Source organism: Malurus melanocephalus, unplaced genomic scaffold (genome assembly GCF_030028575.1).
Source record: "Malurus melanocephalus ecotype Western Australia unplaced genomic scaffold, MMel_1.1 scaffold_33, whole genome shotgun sequence".
Classification (NCBI taxonomy): Eukaryota; Metazoa; Chordata; class Aves; order Passeriformes; family Maluridae; genus Malurus; species Malurus melanocephalus.
The window spans coordinates 1,766,919-1,781,065 of NW_026623265.1; the positions used below are offsets into that span (position 1 = coordinate 1,766,919).

Genomic DNA, 14,147 nt, shown 5'->3' on the forward strand with positions numbered 1-14,147 from the left:
AAAAAAAAAAAAAATAAAAAGCAGGACAAGGAAAAAAAATAAAGAAAAGAAAAATTTTGTGAAAGTAAAATCAAATCTTTAGTTCATTCCAGCTGTGTTGGGCATACATATACAAATAAGGTGAGAATGGGAGGAAGTTCAAAATATTTTGTCTATAACAAATAACAAAACCTGCAATCTTTAAGCTCTCTGTTTCAAAATAGTTTAAACAATACTGCTGGGTTCAATTCTATTGCCTTGTACAACGGACAGTAGCTGAGAACGTAATTACTTTTAATGTGATTTAAGTCAAGAGCAATATTAGAAGTGCAGTTATGATTAATTTGTCTYTTTTCATCTATTCCTTCCCTTCTCCTGACTGTCAGGTATAATTTCATTATGCTTCTGAGACATTAAAAAAGGAAGGCAATGTTTCCTGAAAACAGATTTTTAAATATACATAATATATGTACCTCATGATATTCTTGTTATTGCCATACAGGGAAGGAACTTTTCAATTCCTTGTCATCATCTGCCTCAGAAGAAAGGAGACTATCTTGGGGAATCTTTCTAGATGTACCAGAGCTACAGCACAAACTTTTTAGTGTTTCTCGTAGAATTTTTTTTCCATATGGAAGATGAGTCCTCAGAAATTTATGTTTGTAAAACGAGACACAGAATGCAGTGCCCAAATCCCAGATTTTATTAACTTCATTTTGGCATTGGTTTCTGTGGCTATATTTTGGGTGCATTTCAAACTACTCTGTTGACACAACAAAGGTGATGGCACCTTAGACAATACTGGCCTCATTGCTTTTCTGCTGATTACAAACGAGTAGAAATGTATACTACATTAGGCAAAGTGGCCACCTGTTCTATTGCTTCCTTTTCTAACTAATCAGGACTGAATGCTTGAGTGCTTAGGACGCCTGCCTGTACTATGGGAATCTGGGCTTCAGTTTCTGAACAAATCAGAGAACACCCTTATTTCAACCTGATTAAAGCCTCGTTTGTCAGCTCATTCAAGTCTGCACATTGCAGGTGCAATACTTATCTCTTCACATCCCCTGGAAAAAGCTGCACAACATAACAAGGTTCAAAGAAGCCAGGCAAGAAGAGGGATATGAATGACCTCTGGTGAATAATGAACAGACCTTCTCAGACTAGAAAAGAGATTGGGAAGGAGCATGACGGTCCACAAACAGACACTGCTAAGTATGGAGGTTCTAAGGAAGATCGAGGACATTCACAAAAAGTTTCAGGAAAATTGATGAATACCAGACAACAGCACCAAATTTTGAAGTCCTTAAATGATTAATTCCCCCAGGGTGTCTTGGGAAACATCAAATATGCCTGCTCTGTTCCTATACCATTCTGTAGCTAGCTGCTTTTGGCCAGTCCTGTGAGAACCAGATTTCTGATATGGTTTCCAAATGMACCTCAGACTGCCAACGCTTACATGAAAAACAAGCTAAGTAACTGCACCACTGTTACAAGTCTAAGGGACAGCTTGSTCTCTCTGCCCTGTTTCTATATGGACTAATTGTCCGATCATGGATGGTTACTTCCTGTTCTGAGGCTTTTCCTGTCTAACACTGGATAGCTCACAGACTGCATGCTCCTTGCTCTCTGTGAATTGAAATAAAACACAATGCTGCTATAAATGGATACCTAAGAGATTACTTTGGATACCTAAGAGATTATCCAAATATTTCTGCAGTGGGACCCAGAAAAGTACTTACAAAAATACTCCACTACAGTATGTGGCAAGCCATTTTCTAGACAAAATGTAAGAGCAGCTCTGAAATCCTGAGCTGATGCCAAAAGGCCCAATATTAGCCCCAAACTATACTAGTCATCAAAATACTAGGTATAACCACTCCCCAGAAAATCTGAAGACTGTTTTTTTTCTTAGAATGCACTTCCCCTTTATGAAGTGCTGATCTGCACATTATGATTTTTATACCAGATAAATGACTATCGTAAATGAGAACAGAATGTATTTTGAAAAAACTATGGACCATGAACTKTGCAAAGAAGGTGGAGCACATTTCATATTAAAGAGCCTTGACAAAATCTCTGAATGAATCAAATGTTCTTTTCATAATGGTTTTCAAAACAAGCACTAAATGCATTTGTGAGCAGAAACGAGGCAGAAATGCAGCAAGTCATACATAAAAAAACAATATAAAAGTCATCAGCATTTCACATTCTGGAAAAMTCAGACAGAAATATTAGTTTAAATGTAAGTATGCAAGCAGAGAGAGGCAATGCCAATTGCTTTCTAAAGGTTTTATTATATTGTTAAAATAAAGAAAATGTACAGGAAGCACTTTAACTTCAGTGCTACAGCTATCATTATGATTGTACTTAGAGATAAAAGAAAATTGTCACTTATGCCATATATTTAGCTATGATTCTATTCCAGCATGCCTAGTGGATGTAGATTCATATTCAAGAAAAAAGCCTCCCTACTTTCAGGAATTTAGTATACTGTCAATTTCAGGTATTCAGCTTCAAAGCAAATTGCAATTTTCTTCAATAAATCGTTATTTTCCAGTGTCAGACTAACAGAAAACGCACGTACTAAGAAAGGGATCTTTAGCTCTTATTTTAGATTGGAAAAATAGCCACTATAAGGGGTGTACAGAATCTATTTATTCTTGTTTTAGTTTCCTATTTATGGTGAATGTTAGCCATGAATACTGGCAGCCTGAGGCCAAGACATGGCTCAAATGCTTCTAGTGAAAATGCCAATTTCAGCTCTTCCAATATTTCCTCCCTAATGACAAGTTTAGACCATCCCTCCAGTAAAGCATGCTCAATCAGCACAATAACATGTTTCTTCAGATCATAGACAGCAATCTCTATTATCATCATCCGCCTTGGTAATTTTTCAGTGCATCACCTTTCACTGATGCAGGATAAGGCAACACAAACTGGTATCATTAGCATTTTTTTCATATTTATTTACTTTCCAACTTTTCAATTAACTTAACTTTCTAGTGCTCWTACACTTAAAAGTCCTAAATCTCTGTGGCTGGGCTCTGATCAGATGACAATGTAACATGCAACCCAAAGCAAACAGAAAAATATGGCCTAAAACAAAGAACATTTTTTCTTAACAGTTTTCATATGGGTTCAAAAGAAATCCACCTAATCTCAGTAGAATTCAGAGACTTCTCCATTGGTGGCGCCTTAGACTTGGGATGTCAGTGTGCAAGCAGTGCATGCCTYATGAGGCACAGTGGCATGAGAATATGATTGGAAGTGGAGAAGACAGGGGAATGGCAGTGAGAAAGACTGTTGCTTTAGGATCCCAAAAGAAAGACTACTTCTGAAATGTGTTCTGTTTCCTACAGATTCAAATAAATAAATCAGAAACAGTAGCAACGGAAACCAATGGCTCAAGTCAAGAGGGGAACAGGTAGTCAGAACAAAGGACAAAGTCAAAGATGAATTAGCTTGTGTTAGCTAGGAACAGGAGCAAAAATATATGAAGTTATCTGCTGATTAAAAAAAAAACCTGAATAACTGTAAGGCTTGTTGTTGTCACCATTACCATTCTCCAGGTTTTCACTGCTTTCGTAGCAGCCAGAATCCCGAGGAGAGCATCCAGTTAGGCCTTGGCCTTCAATGAGAAGTTTCTCCTGAGATCCTGACTGGTCGCTGTTACCTAAAGGATGTGAGAGAGGATGTTACCTAGAGGATACAGTGAAAAACAGGCACATAGAAAATGCAGCTGAACTTCTCAACCTTTAATTTCAAACATCATTATCTTGTGTGTCCCCAGAAGGGCAACACAGCTGGTGAAGGCTCTGGAGCACAARTGTTACGAGGAACAGTCGAGGGAGCTGGGGGTGTTCAGCCTGGAGAAAAGGAGGCCCAGGGGAGGCCTTAACACCTTCTACAATTGCATTGTTGTAGCCAGGTGGGGGTCAGCCTCTTCTGCCAAATAACAAACAATGGGACTGAGGAAAATTGCCTCAAGTTGTGCCAGGGGAGGTTTAGCTTGTGAACCAAGAAAAATTTCTTCACTGAAAAGGTGAATAGGCACTGGAACAGGTTGCCCAGGGCAGTGGTTGAGTCACCATCACTGGGRGTATTTAAAAGAGGTGTAGATGTGRCACTTGGCAACATGGTTTAGTTGTGAACTTGGTTGAACCTGGTGAACCTAAAGGTCTGTACAAACCTAAATGATTCTATGATCTTCCCTGTTGYATTGTTTATCAGAGAAGAGTGAGCATTAGGAAAAGCCATCACAAATGTTGGAAACATTCATCCTGTTTGATAAACAATTAATAACAGYCTCAGCAAGAGTGTGAGGGAGCAGCATGGAATGAAAGCAGAAAGGAATTCCTGTGGGCCTCAGCTGCCTTGGGGCCACGTTCTGCAACTTACCACCATAGAAATTTATTCAAAATTATTGTGTCAAAGTTCCTTCTAAGACTTAAAAAAAACCTCCAGCACCCAAAACAGAAGGGAAGAGCACTGAAAAGAACCAAAACAAGTGAAAAAGAATAAAATCCTAACACTGAACTATCTTCCAGAAGACTCGGAGGAAGGATCTAGAGTGAGTCTGGCACATTAGGATCTGGAGTGAGTCTGGCACATTAGATACTGTCCCCTAACAAAGGATGTAGGGACATGATGGAGACTAATGGTGCCAAGTCCTTCCTTCCTTGGTGTATGCAAAAAGGCAGCTCTCAAGTGTGCTCCATCCAGCTTGCATACACTGGATTCCAGGAATTCACTCAGAATGTTTTGTCAGAAATCATATTTTGTAAAGAAGCTAAATCTGGAGCTGCAGATACAGAAAATAAGAATACTGTTTATGCTRTGTTTTTTGTTTCGCTGGCAATAAAATGTCAGAAATAGCTAGTCCAATTCCTACTCTTAGCCCATGACAGGTAATTATGGGGTAGAACTATGGGCTGTTGCCCGTCCCAGGTTCCAGCTGCTGATCCCCACTTCTCTTTCTCCTCATCCCCCTGACTTGGAGCCAGAATTTGTACTTTCCAACCACCAAATCTTGAAGTATTCAAAGCAAAATTGAAGTGTCCTGAAAAAAATTAATACTTCAGGAAGGTTTAGCTTTCGAAATAGGTCTGTAAATAATGAAGAAAAGCTCATCTTAGGTGACAAAAAGCTATTCTAAGTGAAAAGAAACTAATTCTGAAACTTCAGCTTTATGGGAGCTAGAGAAGGGCAAAGAATGAGAGGATGACTTTTGGGAAGTGAAAAAGAAAGCTACATATCAGGGGCACTCAGGCCACACAGCATTGTCTAAAGGTACTAACCACACATATTGCTATAATTGAACTAAGGATTGCCCACTTAGCAACAGCTGTTTAAATTGCTGCTATGGCAGTTTAAGCTATAACAGGAATCTGCACAGAGGCAGCTGAGAAAGCTCTGAAACAATCCATTTTACTGATTCTGCTCAGTGGATATTAACGTTCAGCTGACTCTGGGGGATGAAGGGCAAATTCAGTACTGTCTCAAGCTGCTGCAAYTGGGCTCTGCTTACTCCTATGCAGCAGACACCATTTCATTTGAGTGCCATGGTTTACTCCACTTTTCTTTGTCTTTGCAAACACTTGCCCAAGATATGTTCAGTGAGCGAAACTACACTGCTCTACCTTACATAGGTGGGTCATTGTTTTTCACTCTTTGCACTTGACTGATATATTTGCCCCCTTTGAAAACTGCTGTGCTCTCATACACACAACCTGAAGCTACCTTTACAATCCTGCAACAGACCAAGAACCATATACATGTGCAGATGAAATTAATTCACATTACACTTCACCACAACCCTCTGGGCTTTGATTTTTTTTTTTTTTTAACCTTGATAATCTTAATTTCTTCCTTCTAGTCTGGAAATTTCTTTTTCCTCTTCTCCACATCTAAGCCTCTTACTTTGAGTAGTTATCTTAGGATTTATTCTTGAACAACAGTATTCTAAAACACTATGTGTTGTACACTTGATATTAATTAAATAAGTTGGGTGGCAAGGCTTACATGAACTGACTAATTCCAGCAGAACAAAAGGAAGTCTTAAGTCTCTCCTCAAAAACCTAACATGTTACACAGGATTGCCCTGGAAATAACTATATTAGGAAAAAAAAAAAAAAGAGATCAAAATCCTGGAACAAGTTTTCTGCTTTAAGGGGTTCATGAGGTTCTTGGCAGAGATCTAGTAAAACAGAAAACGTCAAACATCCCACATACTATCATATTCCTGAAGAAGTTCCACTGCTGTGAGGAGAACAGCTCTGTGCTCAGGATCTCGRATGTTCAGTTCATCCAAATCTTCTTCTTCTAAAAGTTTAAAGGTATCCAAATCTTCATAACCATTGAATAGAAAAGTGGGCATGTGCTCCTGCACATAGGGAAAAAGGAAAGAGCTGTAAGACAACATATTTATTCAACTTATTTTGTCAATAAAGACCCTAAAAGAGATTTTTGCAACAAGCAAAAAAAGGCAGTAGTTAAGTAAATACTAACCAGTGCACAACAGCTAAATTCTAGCATTACGGTTTGCATAAACACTGCTCTGATTTCAGGGAGGTAGCTGTGCTAGAACTAGAATGCTGCATGTACTTCTGTGTTTGGAATGCACTGTATTAGATAGCCTGGGTACCGTGCTACCTGAAGGCACAACATGGCATGGCTCTGCATGAGGGGTGAAGTACCAAGTGTGAATGACAGCCACCCCAGTTTATCCCCAGCACTTCTGAATGGAAACATGGAAAAAAATATTCACTTTAAAGACAGGGTAACTATAGTTATTTTACACTTTTTGCATGCCCCTGGAGTRTGTTAGCTTGTGGTCATACTGTGCAACGATTTACAGTTTCAGAGTGCACACAACTTGCAGCCTGACAAGCAGTTCTGCCTGGCTGCAGCKGTTTTCACTCTGCAGCTAAAATCTGATTCTGCTAAGTGGTGTCACAATCCTCACGATTATCAATCTAGCATGCAACTTTCAAAACAACTCCAAAGGTGTGGTCCCCTTCCTGTAAGTACAAGTGAAGGGTAAGCAGAGAGAGAGAGAGAATTTGGACCTTCAAATTGATGCGATCCAAGAGTTCCTCAACTGACTTGGGCTGGGGTGGTCTGCTTTTTCGACGTCTCCTGGTGGGCCGCTTCGGCTTCTCTTCCTCTTCATTCAATACATCCACATAGATAAATTTGAAGGTGCCAACTTTGTTGTTCAACAGACCCATCCAAGTGCCCATGGGGGGTTTGCTGATTATATCAATGATATCACCTTTCTGCAGACCAAAGAAGCAAGAAAGCCATTTAGCTTCCTGATGGATATTTAATCAAACACTACCATTTGGATTTCTATGTCCATGGGATGGACAACACACTTTACTTTACAAAAGGTTAACCATAGCTCTTGCAAAAAAAAGTCTGATTATACTTATTTTACARATGTAAGAAAAGGGACTTGGGTGACATGCCTTAGACCACAGAGCAAGTCAACAAAAGAACCTGGGATAGACCCTGACTGTCCAGATTCACACACGTACTGACATGTTTGTAGAGCACCAGTGCTGCTTGGTACAAAAGTCTCTATGCTTGCAACTACCTGGAACTGGTGCAAATAAAAATCATAGTGTATATGTGCACAACATCACATCAGATCTCCTGAGCAAAGGGAGACAATGCAGAAGGAACCATGCAACAAGGTTGCTTTTCCTAATGTGCTCCTGACCATAATGAAGAAATGGACACACAACTGTTTTTACATGCCTAAAGACATTACCTTATATACATTTGCTTTAATAGGAATTTGCTGCCCTTTGGATTTTAAGTAATGAATTAGGAGTCAGATAGTTTGAAATGAATGCAGCACAAAAAAATAATCAAAGCTGATATCCAGAAAAGTTAAAGGGGGGGAGTGATTACTCAGTTAGCAAAGTATTTTGATATTTACTCAAAATAAGTTACATTAACTGTAATGCCTTTAAGAGGCACTGCGTGCAGGTGCATGAATGATTCTTCCAAGAGTTTTGAAATTTTTTCCATTGAGGATTATTTCATTGTGACAGACAAAGTATATTTCCAATCTCTCAAGCAAAATCCTTGCAAAATGGAAATGAATTTATGGCACATCTTTAATTTTCCAGAAACTAAAGACACAAGTGTCTTTCCCTGGATGCAGAGAAACACTAGTACTCACTTCTGCTCTATAACATATTGCTATAATTCTATAATTGCTATGTAAGGGAATCTTAAATATGTAAGACAGTCCAAAAGGCTTAAAAACACATTCGTCAAATGATTAAGAATTTTATAGTTATTGCAAAAAGCCTTTAATTTAGAATTTTAGCAAAATAAATGTTTGACCCCTTAAAAACAGACGTAGCTGGTACCTTGAGCTTCAGAGAATCTGTATCATAAGGACTTGGAGTAAAATCAGTGTGAACCCTGGCTCTTCCACAGAAAGGTCCTCTGTAAGGAAGTTCTTCATCATCACCATCTTCTGATTTCACACTCTCCCTGTTGCTGGTTGAGGAATCYGTTGTGCTCACTGTCTGACCACCTGTGTGAGAGACATAGTTCACAAAAAAGTCTTTCTGTGAAGAAGCTTCAAAAACGGAGGCAAGACAGAAAATGGGTCTTCTTCCCACAAAATATGGCAGTCAAAGTTAAAAGTCCTTAAATTCTATTGCTTATACACACATGTGGATGGGAGTGTTAGTAAATCTACTCTGCTCTCCTCTTTTCCTGAATTCACCGCCACAATATTTAACCAAAAAGCTGTTTTTCTAGTGTCTCATCTATGGTACATCACAGGAGATGTCAGCTTTCTGGGAAGTTTTGCTCACAAAAACCCCACAGTGGTGTGAGAAACTGCAGGGGGTTCCAGAATCTCTCTCAGTTCCAGAAATTTGGTGAACAGTGTAGCAAGTTCACATCAACTCTGTTCCACTTAGGCTGTTTTGTGCAGAGATGATCTTAACCAGAGAAGTTTTAAATACTCCTCCTTGTACTAGTTAATGARTGAACCTCAAGGTTTCTCTGGCAGGAAATTGGAAACCCATCTGGAGTGCTCGGAGAAACCCAGGGTAAAGATGAGCCTGTTTACTACTGGCCAAGGATTGTAATTATCACTTGGAGTGAGAATTACAATCCTTGACTAGTAGTAAATAGGTTCATTATTACATTACATTTATATTAGAATATTTATATTATAATTGCAGGACCCAGCAGACCAAGCCAGAAAGCAGGATTTCAGTTCTTCAGGGCCCCGTATGAATGAAAAAAAAAAAAAAAGTCTCTGCAACAAAGGGCTTGGAGTTCTTTGCAAACCCCTAATGACAAACCCATCAGCCTTCCTACTTTTTAACCACTGCTTCTGCTTTGGCTTTCTCTGATTCTGCTTACTGTGGAGATCTCTGCTCCCCGAAGCCACAGAAACAGAGCAACACAATTACAACTGAACTTACTCATTGAGCTCTGYCCGCTTAAGGAACTCCTCAGGCTCTCCACTGAGCCACCGGCTTTCAGCTTGGGTTTGTCCAGGGAGTCAGTGTCTGGTGGTGGTGACTGCGGGGAACCAGGCATGATCCCAGGGCTGGACTCCTGAAAGGGATTGGACCATTTCAGTTTGGTAAATGAACACAGGCACTGATGGGAGCTGCTTCTTCAGCTCCAAGGAAAAACATTCTGTTTTCCTGCTATTAGTCAGATAGGTTGAAAACTTGTATCTACTTATTCAGCAGAGCCTATCTGTGGCAGAAACCGACCTTCATTAGGCATGATAGTGGTGATGGGAGCAAACAGACCAGTCTGAAAAAGCTAGCATTGTAAGCAGAAGAAAATATTACACAAAACCCCCAATTTAAGGATTTTCATGACGCATGGTAGTTTTTGCCAGCAGTACTTGCAAAACAGCTAGTGCCAAAATCAGGTTTCTGAATCAGGATTTTGTACAAAGATGAACACAAACAAATCAGACAATGCAAGCGAGACATGAAGCAATGTATTTTTTTGCAGCAAATTTTTTATTCTACTGCCCATTTACCTAGAAGAACAAAAAAAAGGATTAGCCAGAAAATGCAGCCTATGCATACTACAAATATTCATAAACATAAATGCGTAAGTATAAAAAGATTTTGCTATATGTGCAAGAGGTGAGCCAATTTCTCTTCTCATTCAGTCAAACATTATAGAAAATCAAAAGGGCTTTCCTAAATTGAAATTTTGTCAGCCTTTGCAAAGCACAGTTAGGACAAAGCAGCAGATACTTGTGGCCAGCATAACTTTTGGTTTTTTTAATGCATGCAGGAAGAGATACTGGAACATACTTTGATGCCTGAAAGTTATAAATATTCTACTCTCCATATATTTATAAATAGAATTATCAAAAAATATATTATATAATAATATATTAATTATAAAAATGTATATATGTATATAATACATATAATAAATATTCTATTCTATTMAAAAATGATTGTGCCATAAAGTTTGGAAACAAAAGATCTGTAGCTTGCATAAAAGAGTGTTTGGTGGAGATGCATGGTCATAAAATTTTTAGATGAACACTATTATTTGCATACTGCAGGATCGTTAGGAAAATCTCATTCCAGCATAAAACTTCAGAGGCCAAGTCAGTTTTACAGAGAGAGAGAGAGAGAGAGAGAGAGAGAAGTATTGCGAAATCACTGTAAATTAATTTCTTAAAGGATCCCTTTTATTTTGGCAGACTTTGCATAGGGGCACCATAAAGCCTGTTAAACACCAAAGCATCTTCTTATCATCAATATTAAATCATGTTACACCTTAGCATATTTTAATTGTAAGTTTAAATTAAATTACCATAAGTGTAGCACTGCCCCTGGTTATAAATAAATATGGCTAATAAATAGTTCTGCAGGAATCTGATTCTAATGTTGCAAAGCATGGCATCACACTGGCCACATTTGTGCCTCTCTTGGTGCCTCTGGATTCTCCAGTTTGGGGTTGTTACTACACGTTACAATCTGCTCCTTTTACATGCACTACTTGCATTAAGAGCAAAACTCCCTTTCCATTCCTAATTTTCCATGACTGCAAGGATTCCCCATGACCCAGCGGCCGGTCCGAGCCCACTTGGGGGCGGTGTTAACCAGGAAGAGCTCTGCTTCCCAGAGGCTTTCGAACCCACTCCTTATACAATCCAAGAGGCAAGACCAGTTTTAAACAAATGCCGAAGATTTTTGACACTCCACTAAAGCAAGGAACCCAAAGTACACCAAAAGGGAAAAAGACACCAATTGTTTCTAGGCCGCTGAAATTCAAAGCCTAATTTAGAACTAATGTACTTCAGGTTTGCCTTTAAGAATAGGCTATAAAAATCTGTAATTGAAGAATAATAGGAAAATCTTCTGTGGGATGCCCCTTTCTGACTAGACTGTGCCTCTGTTTTAATGGGCTGCTGCACAGGCCAAGCTATGAGGGAGAAAAGATCTTTAATAGGAGAGAAGAGCTGTGTATGTGAAGTTATGCTGGGAATTTAAACTAGGGTGTAAATTGCAGATTAAATAAATATATTACTGACCCTGTGTCACAGACCGATTTCCTTARTAAATGATGATAGAAAAGAAATGGAAATAGAGACTAAGGTGTGTAATGCCATCAACAACAGACCTCTGATGAGCTACTTAAATGAAAATCTGAAAACGCATTTTCCATGGTACTGGCATCCATAAGAAGCCATTTCACAGTGAGGGGTTTTATAAGAACATAGGAATAAGTCACACCATATAGTCTTGTTTGAAATTTCTTTAGAGATACCTTGATGCATGGGAATCAATACTGATTATCACTTCTATCTTATTATGTGGATTCCATGGCAGACCTTACATACCTGCTCAGACAGAGAGCTGCTGTATTTTTTAGACATCCTTTTCTTCATGGTTTCTTTTACAGACTTCACCTTTTTGCCCAGAGATATACGTGAGGCAGAGGGTGATTTAATCACTTCTTTATAAACAAAGTCTCCTTCTTTGCCCTGCAAAATAAACCAGGGTTAAGCCTTYATAACAGAAGAGCCATTTTTTCCCCCTCAGTCAGCAGTTACTGCAGAGGTATCCAGGCAGACACAGGAGGCACCAGTGTCCTGTTGCCTGCTCCAAATTCACTGTTGAGACCTCGTGAAAACCACTGTAGCTTACTCTTAAGGCCTRTTTGGTAAACTTTTTGTGAAAGTGCTGTGTTGTAGATGCTTTGGGGACTGTTACRATGCCTTTATCCCTCTGAATTTCAAGTAAGTATTCCATCTGGCCCATGATTTCAGGCTAAGCCTTCCAGTGAGAACACAGAACAGAAGTTGTGGGTCATGTTGGTCAATYCTGTGAAGAGTTTACCAGGAATAAAGGTAGCTCTGAGGTACTAGCCAAATCTATATCCATGTGTGTGTATATATATATATGGATATATATATGGATATCTACATTTGGCAACCCAAATTAACTTTTTTATTTTCGGACAGGCATTCTCTTAACCTCTGTGGTTTTACTGTGGACCGTAAAAAAAAAATAAAACACAACAACAAAAAAAACCAACAACAATTAAACACCACAAAAAACCTACTAAATCCATCAACCATGGCAGGTTAAACTTGCACTGCTTTTTTTAAGACACTCAACAGGGTCCTGACGAACTAAATTAGCTGGTCCATATATAGAGGATGACAAAGCCCATCTGCTTTGAATGCATTTAACCTTTTATAAACCAGCTTAAGATACTGAGCACTTCCTTATGCCACAAGTACACACTTAGCATGGATCAGTTGACATTTTTCCAAACTTACTTGTGTGATTCAGCCCTTATTCRGATTGTCCAGGCACAGCATTAAAGACATCTTATGTTCTACTCTGTTTCAGGAACCACTGAGCAATACAGCTCTATTAGAGCTACTCCAGGACCCTCCAGTGGCAAGGGCGCGCACCAAAAATCACAGCACAAAAAAGGACCAAACTCTGTCTGACCAAAGAGACTGACTGCTGAGTTTGGTCTCTGACTTGGTTCAATTTAGCCACATGAAGATAGCAAGCCCTAAACTAAATGCACATTATATTGTACATAAGAGATTTATCTTTTCTTTTTTTTTTTTTTCTACATTGATGCATGCTTTCTACTGCACTAATACTCTTACGAAAAGTTTCTCTGAAATTCAACTGATACTTTATTTCTGACATTATGTTTCCCCTTGCAAGTTGTTCATAATTACAACTTCTTTGGTAATTTTGGTCTTTTACCAGAAATTAAGGACAGCTTTTTGCTTAATATTTTTTGAAAAAATTCTTCTATTTGAAGGACTTCTGTTTTCAAGAAAAAAATCCCTTTGATCCACATATGCTGTTCTAGTGCACTTCATCTCTTGCACTATTGATGTTCCCAGTGAGAAAGCTAGACTTTACACTTTCTTATATTAAAATCAATCTGATCAAAACAAGTGTCTATGTTTAAAGATGAATCTGTAAGTTCAGGAGTTAACTTTTTTACTGAGTTAAAAATTGGTGAGTAAAATGATCASCCACAGATTTAGCAAATTTAGGGGTAATTTATAATTTAAAAAAATAATAAGGCAACAAAAAACATGCAAAAAAACCCCAGCTGACATAAATAATACAATGCTGGCTTTCAAAATGTTTGACATTTTAGACTTAAGTGGACAGAAAAGTTATCATATCCAATGCKGAAACAGGAAAGAAAAACATATGGGCAAAAGGAAAAAATATGTTCTCAATTTCATTTGATATAATGTTCGGGCTCATTTCTGTGCCATTATTTTTGGTGACAGGCTGACCAACAGTAGCAGTGGGATCAACATGAGTAACATAAAATGGAATTAATTCTCAGGGCAGATGTGTTTTTTTTTTAAACACAAGAATCCTCTGAGATCAACTGTGCAGCACCCACCACAATGGGGTCCTGGACYACTCCAGAGTTCTTGGATACAATGAGAAAACAAATAATGATCTTACATAATGACTTCCATGTAAATAATTTGCAGATCTTCAGCCAATGAAAGCTAGCCTCATCATTCCAAATAGTAAATATTTTCACCAAGAAAGTATAGCAAGCATATGTTTTGCCTTGGGCGATGATCTCAGGAAGTCAGATGTAAGAATAGCCCACAGATGTGCCCCCAGATCTGCSCT

General features: G+C 38.6%; 1 protein-coding gene across 7 annotated transcripts in view; it reads right to left on the bottom strand.

Annotated features, from left to right (window-relative positions):
- The window catches only part of LOC130572353 (SAM and SH3 domain-containing protein 1-like), a 519,165-nt gene that overhangs the window by 9,285 nt on the left and 495,733 nt on the right, over window positions 1-14,147 (bottom strand). For all 7 annotated transcript variants that reach the window (XM_057363993.1, XM_057363992.1, XM_057363995.1 and 4 more), the window contains 6 exons: window positions 11,849-11,992; window positions 9,444-9,579; window positions 8,367-8,536; window positions 7,050-7,259; window positions 6,214-6,364; window positions 3,542-3,655 (listed from right to left, as the gene is read on the bottom strand). In XM_057363993.1, the coding sequence (XP_057219976.1) occupies window positions 3,542-3,655; window positions 6,214-6,364; window positions 7,050-7,259; window positions 8,367-8,536; window positions 9,444-9,579; window positions 11,849-11,992 (925 nt within the window). The remainder of the gene's footprint in view (window positions 1-3,541; window positions 3,656-6,213; window positions 6,365-7,049; window positions 7,260-8,366; window positions 8,537-9,443; window positions 9,580-11,848; window positions 11,993-14,147) is intronic.